The sequence below is a fragment of the Cuculus canorus genome, chromosome 1, assembly GCF_017976375.1.
Source record: "Cuculus canorus isolate bCucCan1 chromosome 1, bCucCan1.pri, whole genome shotgun sequence".
Classification (NCBI taxonomy): domain Eukaryota; kingdom Metazoa; phylum Chordata; class Aves; order Cuculiformes; family Cuculidae; genus Cuculus; species Cuculus canorus.
In genome coordinates, this window is record NC_071401.1 from 103,645,402 (window position 1) to 103,668,491 (window position 23,090).

A 23,090-nucleotide genomic window follows, 5' to 3' on the forward strand; every position below is an offset into this window, starting at 1 on the left:
AGGTGTTCGAGGCCAGGTTGGATGGGGCCTTGGGCAGCCTGACCTAGTCAGATGTCTCTGCCCATGGCAGAGGGGTTGGAACTGCATGGTCTTTAAGGTCCCTTCCAACCCGAACTATACTATGAGACTATGATAAATATTTGTTGCAAATATCATTTGAACATCACAATAATCAGTAAATACAGATATCTAAGTAAATATGACGTGAGAAACTCCTTGAAGTTATTTTGCAACCCTCCCGGAACTGTAAAGCTGACTGACTGCACAGCAGTTGGAATCTAAGCCTGTCATTCTAGAGACCAAACCACACTGTAAATCGCCCAAACACAAGAAATATACACAGAAGAAATTCCACCAAGTCCTTAAATCTGAATGCTCTGGGTATTTTAACATCTGTTATCAAAGCAGGGTGAAAGCCTTCTTAAAATGATTGCAAGCCGTGCATACGCACGGGGCATTAAAATCTCATGTGAATTTAAATCACTTCACTTAAACCCATGCTAACTGGGTCAGTTTAAGAGCTCCTTCTCTTTCCTCCAGCTCTGGAAAACCAGCTGTCATTCACCCATGCTGAGCTTCCAGGAAGGTTTTCCACAGAGGTTTGTGACTGGGCAACAGGCAAGTTCAGTGCCAACAGGCATCTCTTGTGCAGGAAGGGACAACTCTCCACAGGGAGTCATTATGGTTAGGGTTAGGCTCAGAGTTGTCCCCAAGCCACTCTCATGATAAGCCATTATAACAACAGCAATTAATGGTACAGGGCTACACAACAAGTAAACAGTTGGCATTAAGCCTCTTAGCATACACTTATTATTCATGAAAAAGAAAGGAGCTATACCACTATCATCAAAGGTAGCTACAGAACAGATATATCAAAGCTGATATACCAAAGATTAATTCCCAAAGGAAAAAATAACAGGTGTGTCATTTCCCCACAGCAAGCTCATGGAAGGACAGAAATACTCAAATAAGCAGATAATAAAATCTATTTATTCAGAAGGACAAGATAAAATAAGAATTTTGGGAATATATTTCATGTGACAATTTGACAAGCGCTTTACAAACAACTGCATTTTTCTTAGAATCAAAGCAGAGCTTCCTAAACAGTTCATGCAAACACTAGGAAGTGTCATGCAAATATAAAACCTTTTCCTTAAGAAGTCTAGTTTTGTGTGCCGAGACCTTGCAACTCACAAAACTTTCAACGCTACAATTTTAACATTCAGAGAAAAAGATTAATGCTGTGGAACTGCTCCCAGAATATGGGACAACACTAAGGTGAGGGAAAGCAGACAGCTAAATGCACTTGCCTCCCTCTTATTATGCCAAAACAAAGGGAAAAATCAACAAAGCTGCAGAAGGGCTGCCTTTGCTTCCAGACTATTTCATATGGATTCAATACCTACTCATTTCCTAATGATCACTTAACACACCCCACTACTTTCAAGCATGGCACAGGAAGTCCCTCTACAAATCTGTATACCATCCCACTCCGTTTCTGGAATTCTGTTTCAAAATGAACAAAAAAATCTAATCTACACTACACAAATCTGCACTAGGACAATGTGTTTTACTAAGTAATCTCCTTTTTCCTTTACAGTGATTGCTGACTAATAACTTCACCATCCAGAGGTATTTCCTATTACACCTAAGCCACCACAGATAGGCTATTTGGATGCAAGATCACCAAATTACTTCATTTTACTGTTAGACGACATGTAGCCTGTAGCCTTCCTGTTATAACACAAGTATTAAGGAAAAAAATGCCTGCTAGTAGCAAGCTTCAAGAAAGTCGTCTAGGCAAATCTGCCTGAAATACTCAACATCAGGGTTCAGCTGCCAGGAACTATCACAAGCCATGTACAAAATGAAAATGTACCTCAAGGAGAACTGTAAGCTGAACATATCTTACTTGGAAAGAAAGTAGTTCTTTTTACTAACAGGAAGTAACAGAAGAAGTAATCCTCAACCTTAAAACCTGCCAAAGCGAGCAAATATGAGTATGCGAACACAAGGAATATCACAGGAGCCATGACTCCATAGCAGAGCATTCTAGAAATACCATTCAGACTACACAGCATGAGAATCTCCCTAAAAGGCAGCTTAAACAAAAAACCAAAACAAAAACAACAAAACCACCCACTGCCATTATTAAGTGAATTAAAATCAGGAGCCTTGAACTCTCAATTATTAGTATGGAAGTTGCACCGTGGTACACAATGGCAATAAGCATCACAGTACAAAAAGAATAGTTTCCTGGGTCTAATGCTTTGTCACCTTAAAGCCTTAAGGTAACCCAGTTACATGTTCAAATCGGGATAAGAAAGATTCATTGTGTTACACAAAAACTGAAGTTCTGCGTTCACATCAAAAATGTGTTTAAGAGATACAATATATTTGGGCTTCTCATCACTTAAGTACATCACCTGTAAAATAATGGTAATCGTGCATTACATCTGACTGTGCATAATAAAAAAGTTTGCAAAACCTATTATGACTTCCCAATGAAACTTCTCAAACCACTATACGTAACTGTTGTATACTTGCTTTACTTCCAATCATCTAAGAACTTCAATAGAAGTGACAAAAAGGATATATTTTGAGTTCTCATGCAGAAACTATACTTACTTGGACCATCGTTTTGTCAGAGTACATCAATTCAATTGTCCGATGTATTCTAGATATACTTTCTTGTAAGTCTAAAAGAAAAATGAAAGAATCTCTCTTCCATGAAGCTGCATAACTGCACGTGGCTACATCTTTATTTTATCTCATTAAAAGCCAAACAAGCGCATGCTGTACCTTTGGTGCATCTGTTTATCTACCCGCGTGACAAACACTAAACCTCCTCAGATGATAAAGCAGAGTGATTTGTGACAAACCACACACAACTGTTTATCTCCTAGAGCTCAGCCAAGCCCACCCCTGCTGGAACAACTACTTCCCTTGTTTCCCTCAGAAGAACAGAGCAGAATAGACTGTAAGCTCTACCCACTCCAAAAAGTCTGCTCAGAAATTTACTGAATTTATGAAAGGGGTCACTCTACTCTATACTCCCCTGCAGAGCACTAAGCCGCAGGACGGGCCAGCCACTATCACACTGACAGCTCAGATATATCTGCAGAGATGTTCTTTGGCCTCATTTCACTCTACTCCCCTCAAGGCAGACAGAAACCTATGCCGAAACACTCATGTATGCTTCACTCAATGCCCAGCTTGCATCTTCAGTTTATACACCTTTGGCCTACTACAATCTCTAAGTGACTTCCCCTCCTACGTGCTACAGATAAGTTTGGAAGTATTAAACTCTGCACACACATGGATATCAAGATGATTTCCCTCACTTCCATAAATCCTTTCCAATGGTGAATACATTCTTCATCTTGTTGCATTACCTCTAGTGTCATTCTCTACTTCAGTCCTCCAGCGATGTAAACAGCCTTCTAGGACAGACAGCTCTTCCTCAGTCATGTGCCTTGGTGCCGGATGCATTGGCAGATCAGGAGGAATTCGTGACTGAGTGAATGGTTTATGTATCACTGATCTTTGTACAGGAGATGTGCTTGGGACATCTGAAGATGAAGGCCCCTGCTGCTCTACTGTGCTGCATTATTTCAAAACATGAAATATAAAATTGAATCATCACATATCCAAACTAAAAGCTACACCATAAAAATAAGCTTTGCATCTGAAACCAGAAAATCTAAAAGTTAATAATTTCCTACAGCCAAACCTAGGAAAGTTACCTACAGCATCAATATGGAATTACTACATAACTTCTGAAAACTTCGTGGTGTATTATATGTTAGCACAATAACAACTCTGGTTGTCATTACCAACAATAAAGGAATTGGATTGGTCAAGCCACAGTTTGCTTTACTTGAAATGCTATTCAACACATTCAAATAACGTCATATAAGTAATTGCTGTGGTTTGGAACATTTACTGCCAAACTGCAGAAAGAAAAATTTTCTTATGGCCCACTGACCATAAAACCCAATAAATAAAAGTTCTATGTTTAACAACTTCTTCATGTCTTATGTCTAGCAGAACTTCCTTTTGCCGGTCACCTACCTACAACCTAACCAAACAGCAACAGTGAAATGATCTCTGATATTTATGGTGCACTGGAAATTTAGCATCAAACCATATAAACTTGTTCCAAACAAGTCCTCTCACTCAAAGTAGCCAACTTACGAGAATTCTACAAAAGCAGCAGAATATTAAAAATGAGAATTTCTTACAGATTTTTCTCCTCCTATCAAAACTACCCATATATAATCATATGCATGAAGGAATCTGATGTTCTAGCACAATACTGTATGTTTACTCTGTGCGGCATCATCATACAGTCTGAGGAACCTGGATTCTTCAGTAGTTTATAAAATTCTGAGAAGACCAGGAGCTGACGATGTCACATTACAAATCATGCAGTTATGTTTCTACAGACTGACATCTTTACAAAACAAACTTCCTATAGAGCACTTTGTTCAAAGTATACCACTTCTGATATTGCGTTTCATGCAAACAACGGTATCTTAAAAGTTTGTCTTCTCTTGTCAATCATCATGATTTCTATTGGCATATATCAGTAAGATGTCTGAAATCTTTTAAAGGAATTTTAGATTCATTTACTTAACTTCTCTGAAGGATAAAGTTATTAATCTTGACTGCAGCAGAATCCATCACCCTATTTTTCAGTTGCAATATGAGAAGCTCTGTTACGAAACTGTGTTCACCCAGCCAAACCCTATCGTAAGTTATACTCAACTTTATTAACTGATACTAGTAGTTATTACTAGCTTCAATAATAAGAACATCAGGGAGATTAAGGTCCAATAACGTTGCTATTTTGGCTAGTTTGTATTTAAAAAGTCAGACTGCTAGGGTCCAGACAATCTCAATCAGAAATGTAAGCAGAAAAGCAGAAAAGGAGCCTAACTCCCAGGTAAAAACTAACAGATAAATTGTACACCAGCAAACTTGAAGGTCCACAACACATGTGCACAAACTTAGATTTGTGAAAAACACACTTGTGAAGCAGTGACCTCCACAGATATTATGTCTATTTGGAATTGTAGGTGTAAGCGTGCTCTGTTTGAAAATGGTTATTTTCTACTCAAAGATAGTTTCAGAAGTGCATAGGACAAACTCAGATTATTAATACTGTGGTTTATTTAAGCCTGTTGTGCTGAAAAACACTTCTAGGAGGAGAGCAGCAATTTTATGCTGTAATCCTTAAAAGATGCCCTTATTTCTGTTATTCTGGTGAACAAAGCAGCTAAACTTCCTCTCCTCTCTCTCAGCAGCTGAGTTTGCACTGAGGGGATGACTGGTTGCTCACCTTGGGAGAGCAGGAGGCAGTTCTTACCTGGGCAGTGTCTGGGTTGGCAGTGTGCCGCTGGCAGTGGCACTACCACCCAGGTCATCGACAGGAGACGTGCACACCGGCTTGCTGGAGGCAAACTCCAAGGCATACTGCAGGACATCTACCAAGGGGAATCGTTTAGGACCAGAACCATAGCTTAAATATCTGTTAATCATAAAATGTATTAATGCCATGATTCACATATACAAAAAAAAATTTAAAAAAGGATTTTTTTTTCCTGCTTGACTGCAATTAAATAACGCCCGCCTTTCCTAGCACGTTTCATGCACCAGAGTTACCACATTTGTACACAGTTTCCAAGAAAAGCACTAAAAGAAAGGAAATACAGAAGGGAAATTTACAGCAAATAACTACACACAAAGTGCGCAGTTGAAAGGAGTTATTCTATGTAGCCCATAAAATTATTTGCATTTACACCAGAAACAGTTATCTATAGTACCGTTCTAATCTCTGCTGTAAAACCGTGAGGTACTCTTTGAGTCTTTTGATTTCATCCCGTTTAATTCTCGTTATTTCTCTGTTTTTGTGCATATACCTGTAAAACACGAAAGGTAGAAAGAGGTGTCAGCCCACAATATTCCAACACTGAAACGGAAATCTGTACCCATCTGCCACGTTGCTTAGTGCTAATAAAAATGAACCCTCTCTAGAACCTTGTTTTACCTGCAGTTTCTTAAGCATTAAAATACAACTGAGAAGAAAATGGTAACCCCATTAACCTTCCACAACTTTCAGAACATGCGTTATCCCCAGCATCATACCTCTCTTCATACCACAGATACATCTTATAAAAGTATACGAATGCATACTAGAAAGCTTCTAAATTAAGTGGTTTAAGTAGCAGCTACACAGCAATACTCCTGTTTCATTGTTTAGGCTCACAAATAACATTTAGCATCTAAATGAAAGCCAAGTATTTCACCTCTACATACAGACCACATGCTCTGATGTTGAGAGACCTCTTTGATCCATGCAATCTATCTGGAACATCATGAAATATCAGACTACTCACCCTCTTTCCCAAATGGAATCAAATAGTGTGATTTTTCAGAGTATTTTGCCTGTGTACACAACTACCTAGCAACAAATTAAATACTGAAGCATAAGAATGTTTTGGCACAAAGTAGCAGTAGGCCTTAAGTTGTAATCTATGTGTATTTTCTAAAATAGATGAAACTCATGAACATTATAACTTGTCCAGCTAGAATAGAAATTTATTGGGAATTAAGTATAAGATGCACTAGCAACTTAACCAAAACTCAGGAGATTTAATTCATATTCACACTAGGACTTCATTGATGATATTATACTGTACCTGTCCAGATACAAAATTGGAGGAAATTCTAATTTGTTGTGTATCTTCTCTGGTCTCCCCAAAGCCTGATTAAACTCAAATCTTGATAGCTCAAAAGTTAAGACAGGAGGAAGCTCAGTGAACCAATGCTGAACAAAAGAAAAACAGAAAACCCCACAATGAATGCCTTCCAATAGCAGAACTTTAGTAATAATGTTACAATACCCGCAGTTGGCATTACAATGTGTATACTGTGTATAATGAAGTTGGTTTTACAATGTGTATCAGCATAACCTTTCCAAAGTGCCCATCTTTCCCCTTTGCTGTGGGCACAGACCATTTGTCACGCCTGCTTCATCAGAGCTCTACAACTCATCTATGGCCACCCGCATTACAGCGGAGTATGCAGAAAGGCTTCTTTCCCCATCTGTCTCACTCTAACTGAAAGTGGCCTACACTTGAACCTACCTGCCTTGCCAACTGTCCTGTTCTCCTTTAACTCTCAAAGGCCATGGAAAGAATTGTTTATATAGTATCAAGTGCTCTGCCCGCCAGTTGTCCCAGACTCAGGTTTCTGACCCTTTCATTCACCTGATATCACTCAGTTTCTAATGACATCCTGTTGGTCTATCCACAGACCAACTCATGTTATCTCCTTATCTTAGCTTTTGAGTATTCAGTAGAGGACTATCCTTAGTCTTCATTTCTTTGCTTACATGCTTCATTTCTCAACTACAAAAGAAATTCAGCTCCGACTGTAGCATTAGAGTCCCTTTTTTCACCGCACTCTGCAATATAAAGATCACATTCTTTCAGTTTAGTATGTTTTGGAGCCTAACCAAACAAGGGCAAATCAAGCTTCATTGACTGCAGCAGACATTGCTATCACACGTTTCTGACATGAATGCCCACAGCCTGAATATGGCATTTGACTCAAGACTCGCTTCAAGTTCTCCTATCCAGCCAAGTGTCTTGAATCATCTTTCTGTGCTCATAGCTACAATTTGGGTCCAGGTTCTCATTACTCCACGTCTCACTGCAATGTTTCCTTTCTTCTCCCCTTGTCTGGCCTTAGTGCGTGCAGTCTTGTCACATCAATAGATTTCCAGGATGTTGCTGAATTTACCTAGTTAGTTGCCTTCAGCATCACTCATCTGCTTACAAGCAAAATGAGCTGCCTTCTCTTTCCTTGCCTATGTCAGCCATCACTAAACACCTTTCTGTTTTCAAGGAAACAATTGTGACTTCTCTCTTGCAACAACTTCATAAAGCAGTAAATTTGAATACTAAAGTCAACAAAGCCACACCATAATCTTTTCCCCTAAAATACTTTTATCGCAAGGCCCCCAAATCATTTGTTGCCAATGTGCTGAATTTCATCAACCATTAGGCTGACAAACATTATCTCATGCTTCCCACACTCATAATTTCAAGTATATGCATAAATCTCCATCTTATTTTGAATTCTGATTTAAGGTCCTTGGGACAGGGAATGTCTCTCTTCTGTTTGTATGTTAGTTCACTTGCTGACACTCTACTCCATGGCTGAGGCTTTTAGACATCATGATAATAATAGTAAGTAATAATAATAATGAACAAGTTAAACACTTCATTAGAAGCAACGGTGGGAATAAGGCAAAAAAAAAAATAGGATGTTACTTTCATGATAAAACACATGCGAGTACCACATTAATATTACTCTCTTTAAGCTTTGATCTCTACCAGCTCAGACAAACATCACTTAAATTCTTTGTTCCGTGGAGACAGACTTCATTAAAATTACAAGAAATTCAGTTTCCTTCAGTAATTCCAAACCTTCCAATGTACTGTAACATCTTTGAGGCATTATGCTTAAGCATAAAAACTAACAGCAGCAACCACTATAAATAACTTCAGTGTGATATAACCAATTTACGTGGTCCTGGTAATAATACAATAATGCTTTTCTAGATTAGAACTCAAGACATCCTTTCTTGTTTTGCCACTGTTGTCAATCTGCCACATGCCTACTTCACTTTCATTTCCATATGCTAAGAAGCCAAGCTGATTAAAACCTTGATTCAAAGCCTAACAGTCTACACCTTTACACAACTATCCTTCTGTTCCTCATAGTTTCCTGACGTTAAAGGTTGCAAAACCCTCAGAAACCAAACCAAAATAACCCCAAGCCTGACATTCCTAGTCAAGCATTTATAATTGAACTGACATTTTATGCATGAATGTACACAGGCTTTAACTGCAAAACAACCTTCAGACCGTAAGATGAACAGTTGTGCTCTTGTGGTAGGTACATACAAGATTTCACCTTGTATGAAGAAACTGAACTTCATATTGTATGAAGATATTTATGAGGGTTTTTTCCCTTCCACTTATATTTCAGGAAACGTGATCATTGTAAGAAGTCAGTTCTACAACTGCTGCAATAAAAAAAATTGAGACACCCTATGGAAGAACAACACATCCAGAAAGATGTGTAAATACATTTGAAAATGCTTGTTAACAGCCGATTTGTTTGATTAATATTTGATCAACAGCTGACCAGAAAAAGGGACTGCAAAAGGGACACTCTAAAACTTTTGTTGATAATACAAAGCTGGAAGTACAACTTCAGACTGGAGGATGACTTCAATGTGTGTTGCTAGACTTAGTAATTAAACCCTCTGTGTATGTTGATATGATTAAAGGAAGCAAAATTTCATTACTGCAAAGACTGACATGAAGGAAGAAACTATATCTAAACTTTTTACTTAAGTTGAAGAAACCTCCTAAGATTTCACATCTTTAAAGGGACTGTAACGAAACATTTACAATTGTGTAAAGCTCAGCCTTTACAGGCAATGGGGATTCCCACATTTACGCATCAATAACCCAACGGTTATTAGAGAAAGCTCTGCTAGAGAAAAATGCTGGGCATATTCATGTATGCTAGCAACTTCAGAGCACACTCTCTTAGTTCTATAACCACCACCAAATTACTTGGCTTCCCTAACCCATGACTTGTGCACAAGAAATCCCATTCATCACCTCATCCCAACTCCACACATTACAAACACCACCTTCTTAGGGGGATTCCATCTCAATCCCTCCACCCACACCTCCAGTATGCTCTGACATTTGGTAGTCTCCTACTCTTGCTAGAACTTCCCTGGGAGGAACTGCAGCCTATAGAGCAAATATTGTCTGTTGCAAACAAAGACAAGAATTGCCCACTGTATGGGGCAAAAGAGTATGATGCTGGGTAACACTAGTATAAAAGGGAGGGGGAAGAAGAGTAGATTACAGAGGAATTACAAGACAGAGGCACAGAGGAATAACAGCAATGCTGTAAAGCAATTGTTAAATGCACAGCTCATGGTTGCTGTTTACAGCGTGGCAGAGGGCAACCAGGCAGAGCAGTGGTAAGCTACACAGGACACTATACCCATGAGTTCTTGGGAGATCAAGTATCAGCAACAGGTGGGAAACAGCTTGTGCCAAATCACTGTAAGCACTTAATTATGCCAACTTTTAATAAGCAAGAACTTTGTATCCTATGACAAATACAAAAAGAGGATGCTCTGGATACTCCAAGAGAGATCCAAATGCCTCAAATAAACAATCCAATTACACCAGACATCAGAACCTGCACAGCAGCAGGTCACATAAAAAAAAAAAAAACAAAACACAAGTCCCAGTAAAAAATAAAAGAGTACTACAAAAACACCCTGAGAGAAGTCCACAATAGCACTTAACTCACCTCCTGACCAGACTTCGCAGAGTTCTCTGAATGGAGAGATTCAATTTCCCCTTCAATCATCGCAGCTTCTAGGCACTCATGCAGATCTTTAAAGCCATTAACTTGGAGTGGATACTGGCCAAACATTTCTGTGTTTTCAAATTTTTTACCTTCCCATAAGAAATTAGACAGTTAAGGTTTTAGAATTTAACTTTGCATTTACATTTACCTTTAAAAAATCCTAACAATCCTAGGTGAACTGGCCTAGCATACTGAACAATTACCTATGTTTTCTTATTAAACAATTCAACCATATGTATGAAAACAAGTTACTCAAAAAAGTTGCTTGAATCTAATACTGAAGTTTACTGTATTTTCCTCTTCAGGCCATGTTTTATATTGCTTTTGCATCTATTGGTAATAAGCAAAACCCAAAATGACTTGGCACCACAGATGTATGAAGTGTTTTACACATATAAATCAAAGTTTTCCTGCTAATAGCAGCTCAGTAATACAACTCTATATTGTATCAGCAAAGTCAGTGGAATTGCTGATATGAAACAGCCCTTCGTATAAGCACATTTTGCAAAAAATAAACCACAAAAGAGAACACTCATGATTTCTGTCCTGAAAACAAGACCGTTATTTGCTAACAGTACATAAAGATGTAAGCTCCCATATAAGGAGAAATATGGGTGACAAGCAATTTCAATCTACAATTTCAATTTATTTCATTCTAAAGTCAGTAACTCATCTTACATTTGTCTTTTTTTTTTTCCACTGGTTTCCTTTTTACCTATCTCCTCAGTTAAGATGAGAACGTAGGGGATGAAAGTAGCTGAACGCAAAGAAGCAAGAATGCTTCTAGTAACAAGGAATCTAGTAACAAGGAATCTGCAGAATGGTTTTGAAATCTGACAACAAATCACTAAACACTGTTCTAGGCCAAAGAACAACCTGGAACTCACTTTCAAGTTTACAGCTACTTCGTTCAAATGCATGTTGGGAGTCATTCACTCTTGGGGTCAGGGAAAGAATCACCAGCATCTAAAACAAAACACCTTCACATCTACTGGCCTTTTGGAAACACAGAATGCTGCAGTTCTGCAGATCTACTAACTATATACAGATAAGATAAAGGGAAGCTTGTTGTACAGTTTGTTCCTCCTCAGTACTCTCTCTGACACTGCCCTTCAGCAGGTTTCCACTGACTTATTTTCAACAAACTATACTTTTAAGAGGATGAGTTATCCATGTCAGAAATCGTGCAAAAGAGAATGCAACAATTAAAATTTTAAAGAGCATTAAATTAAGCAGAGGAAAAGAAATTAGCTCAAGTAAATACAGTAACTTCCTTTCTGTATACCACTCGGTGGCAAAAAAGCTCTGATAATCATTTCTTGCAAGAATTTTTGCTCAGCTCACCCTAACTTCTATGCACTTAGTAGTATACACTCAGCTCCTGGAAGTTATTCAAAGAGCATTCCTGGACCCACTGCAGGTCACTACATTTACCCACATTCTCAAATTCTCAGGACAAACTTTTTGTCACAGACCAAATGCATTTTCTCCAACTATTCTTCTGCGGAAGTAGCTAAAATACTGCAGTTGCAGTACCGTGTACTTATACAAGCACTGAACAGAAATGAGCATAAAAGTCCAAATAAATTCAGATGCATACCTTCAAGTACACCTACTGCTAGAAATCGTCCATAAAACAACTCCACCATTGGGTTCTTTGGTTTCTCTCCTTCCCTGAAAACAGAAAGTGTGTTAATGCAAAAATCAAAACTACAAACTTTTATAAGGCTACGAGTAGAATATTCTGATTTCATTATGGGAATGCTGCCTGTTTTGCTCAGTTACCATTCATTAAGTTTTGTACTTTCCTCTAATGACAATGACAATGATTCACATATTTGCAATGGTAAGTATATTCTGAAAATTAAGCTTCAGAAGTGCTTCATTCTAGGAAAATTTATGTATATCAGATTCAATTAATGAGTGGTTAAATTGTACAAAATCTTCGTGGAAACTGTTTCCTGCAACACTCTAAAAACAATTATGTATTCAAAAAATAGTTTATAGATGTTCACTTATATAAATTATGAGCGTTTATTTCTGAGAAGCATATTGAACATTTTGATGAGAAAAAGCAAACCAAACAATCAAAAATCCACTTTGCACTGTATGGCTAAAAAATATACAACCCAGCTGGATACAGAGCTAGAAAGATATTTTACCTCTCTTCTTCGGCTTTAATTTGGAAGGCATCTTCTAGCCAATCTAGTAATTTGTGTGTAAATTCACTAACATCTTGCTGTTGAAAAACACAAAATGATCAGTATACGTTCACATAGGTAACAGAACACAATGAAGCGACACCTTACAAGATCAGTACAGCAGCATTCACCCCTCCACCAACAGCCCCAAAAATCACACTATGACTAAGACCACAGCATGTTTATTTTTTATGGCTAGCTCTCAGAGTAAACTAAGGCTCTGGTATTCCTCAGCCATTACTCTGTCCTGTGATCATTGTTACTTGGGCTCAACTTTCATACCATACTAGTACAATGGCATCTCATGAATCCCATTGTTCAAACCCTTTTGTATCTAACAAGTGGTGGCTAACATTACTTCCACTGAGCACTAAATTCAGCATGCTGTTGTAATTAAACACCTTAGTCACATAACGTCATGTGGGAAAATAAAGGATCTGAAGAAACAAAGTGTTTCTCAAAAGAGCAAAATATACCCACTATGACTCAGGCAAGAATCCTGAAATATGACTATTAGGACCTCCAACCCAATATCTACGCAGACATATAATGTACTAGGACTGTACCACCCCTGGATTTTTCTGTTAAATGTTAAGAATAAAGCTCTTTCAAAAACCACAAACATAGAAGCTAAACTAAATTCAAAAAGCAAGATCATGGAACTATTAATTAGCTTCTAAAATTAAGGAAGAAAGTGTACTGAATAATAGTCATGCTGTCCGCAACTCTTCTTATAATAAAAATGACTAGAGATCACATAATATTAGAGAAAAAGCTCAAAGACTGTTATAATTGAAGTTAATTTCCTGTGGATATGTTGAATTTTTGGTGTCCGTTTCAGGTGTTTCCTACTGCCAGATGACCATGCGAAAACATGCATAAGCTTACACAAAAATACATTGAAATTACCTGTTGGGAATCATTCGATTTGAAAGCATCTTTAAGGATTTCAACTGCTCTTGATGGGTCAACATATTTTCTCTTTGAACCAACTAGAAGTGCAAACAGGTACCTCAATTCACGCATGAAAGGCAGATTCCTATGTTCCTGTGTTTGAAGAAGAAAAAAAAGTACTTAGCAAAGGGGTAACAAAAATCTACTTTACAGAAGTATAACCCAATGAACTAAGAGTATATCCAGCCAATCATCACAATATATAGGCTTACTTGTAGTGCTACCAGAGTAGTGTGGGTGCCTTTCACTTGTCAGTTTTAGAAAATATCCTTCTCTGGGCAGAAAATAACATTTCAGAAACTGAAAGCTCCCTTATCAACTACATATGGCTGTTTCACTTCAAATGTGTCTGAATGGACAAGTGGACCTGCTGAGTTGCATTTAAGACAGAATTTAGTGTTCCTGAGACTTCCAAAGCCTTAAGTAACACACTGCAACAATACACATTGAACTACCAGAACTTCTTGTGAGCCTACATACCGCCTAGCATCTTTTTAAGCTTAATTTTTTACAGAAGGCTAAATTTATAAGGTGTACACAAATCACTATTATTTCTCTTGAGAGAAGTAAAAGAAATAGCCTCCTCTCCTTTCTACCTACTTTTTAAGTATACTTCATGCAGAATATGGAGTTCTTTTTCTGGAACCCAGGAGAGAAGCAGAAGAAATATTTTCTGCCTGTATAATGAAAGCAAGTAAGCTGAAACACAAGTCTGTCATATCACAGATTAAGCCACGTTACAAATGCTGTGGAGATTGGATATCACTCATGCTCCTGATTACAGAGTTGACAAATACTTCTGAAATTAAAACCCATGTAATATTCACTTGTATTTAGAACAAAGTATCATTCAAAGGCAGCACAGGTGTCAGATGCTGACTAAACTGGAATTATTTGATAAACTATTTCATATGCTGATCAAACAGCAGATCTGTTTAGTTACCCTTATGTCAATCCAGTATGTATAAAACTTTTTGTACATAAGCTTTTTGTACATAAAGTCTATTTTATTTCAGCTCTTAAAACTGCAGGATGAATTGGAATGTATTCTGCATAATACCTGAAAAATACTTCTAGTCACTTAAATTCCCAAGTTTTACTTGCTCTTCTAGTTAACTTCGCAAAACACCTGCTAATTACAAACAACGTTCACAGAAAAGGCTGAAGACTTGATACAAATGCCACCCTAATTGAACATTAAGTCATCATAATTTAAAAATAAAATGTTTCCCATCTAGTATTTGAAGCACTTTATACCAACTAACAAGGGAAATAAGCTGCAAAAGTGATTTTTTCCTTACTATTATCATAGTGACCTGTCAGAAATCTGTAGAATTTCAAGTTGGTATTACAGATATATTTATCAAGATGCTTCAGTACTAGTGATAGTGCATGTACATAACATATATGATTCACTGCAGGATACTCTAGATCTCACCTTCCTTCTGTTAAATCTGAAGTACGCAGGCAGTGAGTATTATTCCATTACTTATCCAAATTCACTAATTTGGCCGAGTTTTAAGCACACTTGTAGCTTTAGGTTAAATGACTGGATTACTCAAAAAAACCAAAAAACACCATCTGTAATGCCTAGAAAAGTTCTCTGAAACTAGAAATACCCTTGTTGCTTCTTGGAAAAGCTCTATTATAAAGCATTATGCATGATCCTTGACCAGAATGTGTGGGCATTACCACAACAAACAGTGACTCTAACTAAACAAAGCCTAAAATCTTCAAAAGGATATGAGCCAGTCCCCAAGACAAGCTATACAGTTACACAAGGGTCTTTCACATTCAAACAAAAGAACTAATAAAGTAATCATAGCACACAGCACTCAATCTTAAAGCATACTGTAGGTGTAACAATACAAAAAAATACTAAAATCAATTCTGAAATATAAACTATATGGCAAGTTCATAATTAAAACATTCTCTATTTTATCACCTATCCTGCCTGCATAATTTCTTAATACACTGATGTTGGAACAATTAATCATTAAGAAATGCTTCTAAAGCAATCTACACATTTAACACAGAGCAAACATTCCATACTGTCAATGCGCATGTCAAGGCACTGGCTAACAATGCTGAAACAGGGAGAAGGATGTGCTAACCTGCAGCACCACAAACCACTTCCTCTGATAATAAAACATTTCCTGTAGATATCATTGACCAAATATTTAGCTGGCCTCACTGTGCACGTGAAGGAAGATCTATTCATATGACAGTAAGAGGTAAGAGAACTGTGAGAGCAAAGAAGCTGCAGTAACCATAAAGAAACATTTTTGTTCTACAGAAGGAAGCTGAAGAACACACCAAGAAAGAAAAATGACTTTTAAATGAAATAGAACTAAATCAGACTGGAGATGTTAAGTGTATGAGCCCAAGTTTAAAATCCAGAATAGCAAAGTCCAGTTAGCTGAGACAAACACAGTAGGGTTGTTGTTTGGCTGGTTTTTATTTTGCTATGTTTTTTTAAAGACAAAATTTATACCAATGAATTCTGGATTAAAAAATTCATATGCCAAATTACAAATAGCATTTGGATTCAATATACTGATAGAAGAGAACAAAAACACCCCACTATGCAATATTCCCTGAAGTATCACCACATGCTTTAATCCCAAGTCAAGAGTCTGTCATGACCCCACCACTAAACACTAGTTTCCACCAACTGGAAGAATAACAGGATGTAGACTAGAGTCTTGAAAATCTGAGACTATTAAAACTTGGTCTTTATTAACATGTAAATTTGATCCAACAGAACATCAGACATGTACAGTACTTAATACTAGGCTAAAAATAAAAACCAAAACAAAACTAATTCAAGATAGTTTTAAAAAAAGAAAACAGATGGAAGTAAATTCCAGGGCCTTTTTTCAACTAAGTCAACTAGTAGCTTATATTAGAATTTAATCAATTTGCCTTCACCTTATAAAGAAATAAAAGCTCCATGTTTTGGGGCATACAGGCGTATTATTTCTGTAAATTACAACCAGCAAAATGATCCTTTTTCCTAAATTCTTCCCAAAACATATTTCAACACTATGACAGTGATTTACAGCTGTAGGTAAGCCAGACAACTACACCAATTAATTAGGTTATTTCATTCTGGAATTTAGGCTAAAGGAGAGAATACAAACTACTGCCAGAGATTCTTACTAGCAGGCTTGCAAGTAAGGTTTCTGCACAAATCCATATACTTCCCTGGTGTTACACCATTATTTCACACTGCCTTAATATTGTCTGTCAAGGTGAGAAATGGGCAAGACGTTTTTCAAAGATAACAGTTTGTTATTATCTATTTCATACTACTTCTAAAATGTCAACTGTTTTTTACACCCCCAAAAATATAGGTAAAGAACTCTGAACACTTGGAGAATATTACTAAAACAAAAATATATGACTAATAATGAAATAGGCAGGCAGTAAGTCAACCTAAAAATAAAAAAATCAATATTGCAGTGCAAGTCTTTGGTAAAGCATGAATATATCCTGTCTTTCTCACTAAAATACACTGCCCCATCACCCTCCTGTGACATGTTCTCAATACTACTTGTGCTGTATTTGCACACCATCTAATGATCTAATACAAACAATCCCTCCCCGCCCCCCCAAAAAAAGGAAAAATTAGCAAATGACAACTTGCTCTTTGAACAGGGCGGGGGAGAAATTATACGGTTCTGACTGAACACTCAACTTCTCTTTTATAGTACATACATGGAAGTTTAGGAAATGGACACTATTTTATCTACATCTGTTTTCTTTCGCTTTTTTAATTGCAGCTCTGTTGTGGTGCAACACAGCAAGCAGCTAAACACCACACAGTCATTCACTCACCGCCTCCATCCCACCCCCTCAAGTGGGATGAGGGAGAGAATCAGAAGAAAGACTAAAACTTGTGGGCTGAGATAAAGACGGTTTAATAAGACAGCAAAGAAAGGGAAAATAAAAAATGCTAATAATAATAGTGATAAAAGAATATACAAGACAAGTGATGCACAACGGAATTTCTAACACCTGTTGACCGATGCTCAGCGAGTCCCAAGAAGTGATCATACCACTAGCCAACTCCCTCTCCAGCTATATACAAGTATGACAACATATTATAGGGAATATCCCCTTGGCCAGTTTGGGTCAGCTGTCCTGGCTGTGTTCCCCCTCAGCTTCTTGTCCATCCCCAACCTCCTCGCTGTCAGGGCAGCATGAGAAGCTGAAAAGTCCTCGACTTAGCAGAAGCTCCGCTCAGCAACAACAGAAACATCAGTATGTCATCAACATTACTCTCATCCTCAATGCAAAACACAGCACTATATCAGCCACTAGGAAAAAAATTAACTCTATCCTAACTGAAAACAGGACAAGCTGTTACTTATTTTAGAGAACATTCCAGTCAAGCCTGAAGTACCAAACAACTCAGAACAGGCTGAGAACACACTCCTTTTAAAGAGGTGAGAGGCAATAATCCAATTCCCAGATATGCAAAAATTCACCACTCTGTAAGCCCTTGCTAAAAATCAAGGCATCACCTGCCTTCATGATTCATACAGCCGCTTCCTCTTCACATTTCTTCCCTTCTACTTCTTAACACAGAAACCAAGGTGTCCCCATATATGTCTCCTCAGAAGGCATCCATGAAGGAAGAAAAACTGGTCTGCTCTGTCCCTCAGTCCATGACCATTCCCCCTCACTAGTCTGAGGTCACAAAGAAATCCAAGCCAAGCCTCCCTTCTCCCCAGACAATATGGGTACCAGAATAAACATGGGAAAATTTATGCTTACAATCCCCTAACGTGAAGGCCACAACAGACAAGCTAATAACCAAAAGTTTAATCATGAGTTACAAGTAATTAATATCACACCAAAAAGAAGCAAAATGACAAGGCCAACGCTAACAAAGCTGCTGGTAAAGCTACACAGATGAAACATGCATGGGGAACCGAAAAGCATGCCTGTAGCTGCACAGTATGATGGGTCTAGAATAAAATATGTTAATACAAGCTCCATTCATCTTAGAAATGGTCACCCACTAGTTGCAGTGCTGCTAAGCTGTACCAGCAAGGCTGTTCCACTGAACCTGGTCTAAGCAGGAGTACTGCAAGCAAACTCTGCCTCTCTCAGCACCCTGCCCTGTATTCTACTGTGAGGCTAATTTATTTTATGTAAGACTCATAACAGGAAGTTCAGAGAAATGTTAATTGTTACCCATGAAATGCATGCTAATTTGAGCTAAAGGACAGTGCAAAATTCAGTGACAAGACAGAAATGTCCTTATAGGCCACCAGGGGAAGTTAACTTCTAATTTTACCTTTTGGTTTCGGGGCAAGTCTTGAGCATTTGCAGGAGGATTGAAATTCAAAACTAGTCTTCGAAATTCCAGTAGGTTAAATAATGACTGAAAAGAAAAGTTGAAAGATGTTTAAGCACTTGTAACAAGCAACACAAAGTTCTTCCAAACATGCCTTAGCAAAATAAATGTTAAATATATGCAATGCTCAGTTTCACTTCAGAAGCTAGATTATTCCACTTAACTTTGCTAAACATATTTTCACCAGAACACAATTATTTTTGTTAAAACAATATAATAAAAAAAACTTGGTTACACTTGATAACATAAATGGAAAAATAATTTTAGATTATAGATAAGTTACTTTTTACAAGAATTTTATTAATAGTATAACTGTCAGTTTTCAAATTGAAATTAAAGCTTCTTCAGACATGTAAAACTCTTCTTGTAGAGCCTCTATCATCTATCTCGTCAGTGCTGAGAGAGTACATCTTGGTATATGCAACTTAAATCCATTCGCAATTAACTGCACTTCTTGCATTCTGTCCATTCCTCCCATTACTACAGGATCTCGATGATGTATACTAGAGTAAGGAAACTCTGTTTTACATCCTTGCAGGTAAGGAACTGATACCATTCTCATTTTATGAACAATTAGACATGAAAATAGGTGTCTACAGGCACACCTACAAAGAACCCCACGGTGTAACACTGAGCCTGGAGTCATGAGAGTACACAAACAAGACGCTGGTGGCCAAAGTAGAAGTCCAAAACAGTGTCTGAGAACTGAAGTCCTCGCACAATGCATCGTTGCTTTCCTGTACAGGCAGAAAGCATTTCAACAAAACTCACTTCGTTACCACAGACTAGCATTTTGATGAAGAAAGAGTAGCGGAAAAGTTCTCAAGCATTTTAACCTTGCTCTTCAGAGAAGTACAGGAAAGATTTACTCTCCTATTCATATCCTCTGGTCTTAAAATCTATAATCAACTATTATTTTTTTTTTCACTTGATCACATATCAGCTATTTATTTCGGAAAGGCAAAGCTTGCATACCTCAAAAATAGACTTCTATCCTGCAACTTGTCCTACTAAGGGAAGAACTTAAGTGAGAGACCACAGCAGTTTTAACAGGATTTAAACTCGATAGTGTCAAGAAGTGAAACTCAATTGTGAAGAGGCACTGCATTTATTCTAATAATTTAGAACATGCCGTAAAGAAAAATGAGTTTGTGAACAGTTGCAATGTTCCCTACTCTCCTCATGAAAGAGACTCTTCCCATAGCCCACAGTATACAGCACCACCAGCAAAATGAAAAGGCTAAGTTGCCTTTCCTAACGGTTTGAGACTTAAAAATAATTAAAAATTAAAGAACCAAAGAACAAAAAATCAACCAAAAAAAAGACCTTTCTGACATTTCTAAATCACAGACAATTGAGTAGTCAGGCTTTTTTTTCTTTTCTGTTCAAAATACAGGCTCCTCTTTATTCCATCCTAGCAGAGAAGGAAGCTTAAAGCAGAGTCCTTTGTTTACTTAGTCAAACCACAGAAAATGTTAATATTTAATTCAAGTGTCATTCTAGATGTTGATACTAATTGAAGTTATGTTGCATGATGTAACAGCATTCCACTGTTGGGCTCTTCATCAAGGAAAATATAGCAATGTCTTACAAACAAAATAAACCAGCTGCTGAAATACAGTGTCCAAAAACTGACTTGTCTCCATGACTAATCCAAGTGCCATCAAAGTGCCAAGCAGTTGAGCCAGCCAATTTCATAATACACACACATGAATTAAGTACAGAAAACTGTTCTAAAGCCTAGAATTTTTGCCTGGCATTCAATCCACAAGTTTTTTGTGAAAACTGTATTACTTTAATCCAGAACTCTAAACCGTGAACATGGTTCATTCAGCTTAGTAAAGCATGTTGCTACAACTTCCACAAGCTGCTGAGAATAATTAAGAGGATTGCCTGATACGCTCTTTTCTTCTTCAGCTTTGTTCTACTCAAAGATTTTTATACAAGATATTTAGTTATTAAAATTTTCTCCAAAACAGCTTATGCTGTGCATCGTTGTACTGATATGCAACACAAACCATATAGTTAATATACTGCCAACATCGCTAATGCTAACAGGACAGTATCATGTTGTAGCTTTCCTATATTGAGCTGAATCAACTTCAGTAAACTTCTGTCTTCATAAGAAAAAGATCATTTCCCAGTGTAAGTGTAAACAAGTAAACAATAAGCATGCTTGAGACCAACCAATTTTTGTGTCCAAAGTACCTCAAGAAGGAACCTACCTTCCTGAGGTAAGGAGATACAAACGGGCTCACCTAAGCCCTCACTGCAGGGAAGACTTCCTACAGCCAACCACAGCAGTGCTTCAGAAAGGGGCAAGGTAAAATAATTCCCAGTTTGCCAAGTCATCTGTTGATTACGCTTCTTATACCCAGGGTAGGCGACGCCATGGAGCAGAAGCTGTTCTTCAGCAGTCACTGAGGCACATGGCATAGACTGTCCCCGGCCCAAGTGCCACCAGCTGGCCCTGGCCAAAGCACTGGCCTTCCAAACACATTACATGGGGTAGTACTTCACCTCTCACCCACTTGGCCACAGCTACAGAAAAGGTGTCAGGAGTCCCAGTGAAAGAAAACAGGCTGGATCTGAAAGTGGACACTTCATATCTACAGGCCTTATCAAATATTTTTATAGCTCACCAACTTAAACTATGCAAAACCTACACATACAAGAAAAATTCAATAAAAGGTGAGCTTTCCCCCCCTAGTGAATTTAAACCTATTTAAAACCTGTAATCTAGAAACTTGATCAAGCTAAACCTAATATATTTATGAAAATTATAATGAAAATCATGAGATTTTTCAATACTTGCCTCCTCTTATGAAAGTTTGTGGGCTGAACAACATAGTAAAAGAAAATGAGAATAAAAAACAACAAAAATTCAGCACCAGTTTAGGGTGTTCAAACTAACCACGCTAAACGTCAGCAGACATACCACTGCTTTCTGCTGCTGTCAGTGGTGATGCTGTAGAATTATTTTCTGTCATGCCAGAGAAAGCTAGACAGAGCTGTAGCTTTGTGACTGCAAGATGCTAAAAACATTTATTTTTCTGAGTAAGATCTACCCATACTACACACAGTCCAAACGCAATTTTAGAATATGAGCTGCCTTGGTTTCACCTAAAATACCCTGATTATTCCTTTTCTCCCCCGTTAACGTATAGCATTATCAAGTATAAGATACTTGGGCAAGTCTCAAGGATAAGAGACTTGGGCAGAATTTAGGTTGCCTGAGTAAAGGATTAATTCTTAACATTTAGTAACTGGGATGTTGCGTTAATACTGCAAGAATATAAATTAGTAGCATATCAAATCTGTAAAAGCTTGGCATGCAACACTGGTCATTAGCAGACACCAGCGGAGTCCTAAAATAGTAAAGTTACTGACATCAACAACACTTGGGCTAGTGAAACAGTACTTCTACATCTATGTAGAAGATGATCTATGAAGCTGCCGCACAGAGCTTTAGACAGGCTCTCTCTCTTGCAAGTTCTATAAGCACAGGGCATAAAACCAGCTGCTTTGCTAATGGATGTATGAAAACTTTTTGTTTTCTTTGACTAGAAATTTTGCTGTTTCCACCATTGAGAACAAAAAGGCAACAGATTTTGCACAAGAACTGAAGAACTTTTTAATATTTATCACCTTCATAAAAGTTTACATGAAAATCCTATTTCACAGTACTATGAACACAGCCATCTTCCCATGCAGTCTGCAAAGGTAAAGCTTGTAAGGAAAGAAGGACTTCTGAACTGTTCTGTGAAACAAAAAGTGATTCAGACTACTAATTCTAAACCAGTCAGAAAGATGCCAAAAACGTTCTCATTTGACAGAAAATCATCTAGGATGCTTAAGCAGAATGAATACATTTGACCAGTGCTGTACTCATAGCTGCAATGGCTGCAGAACACCTGAACATCTCCTAGATCAATAAGTAAGGGAGGGACAGAGTATGGAAAAATCACAGCAAATGAAGCTTAGCAAACAATATTGGACATACCTACTGACAAGCAGCTGGAAAACCACCAGCATACTGAGAAATGTAGTCATCATTCAGGTTTCTTTTAGAGCAACCCCAAGAAAAG

General features: G+C 37.7%; 1 protein-coding gene across 4 annotated transcripts in view; it reads right to left on the reverse strand.

The window, feature by feature from the left end:
• USP25 (ubiquitin specific peptidase 25) overlaps positions 1-23,090 on the reverse strand; it is a 91,334-nt gene that overhangs the window by 23,076 nt on the left and 45,168 nt on the right. For all 4 annotated transcript variants that reach the window (XM_054065467.1, XM_054065477.1, XM_054065487.1 and 1 more), the window contains 10 exons: positions 18,943-19,029; positions 13,590-13,727; positions 12,642-12,718; positions 12,080-12,153; positions 10,420-10,568; positions 6,705-6,832; positions 5,829-5,924; positions 5,372-5,533; positions 3,396-3,604; positions 2,629-2,699 (listed from right to left, as the gene is read on the reverse strand). In XM_054065467.1, coding sequence (XP_053921442.1) covers positions 2,629-2,699; positions 3,396-3,604; positions 5,372-5,533; positions 5,829-5,924; positions 6,705-6,832; positions 10,420-10,568; positions 12,080-12,153; positions 12,642-12,718; positions 13,590-13,727; positions 18,943-19,029 — 1,191 coding nt within the window. The remainder of the gene's footprint in view (positions 1-2,628; positions 2,700-3,395; positions 3,605-5,371; positions 5,534-5,828; positions 5,925-6,704; positions 6,833-10,419; positions 10,569-12,079; positions 12,154-12,641; positions 12,719-13,589; positions 13,728-18,942; positions 19,030-23,090) is intronic.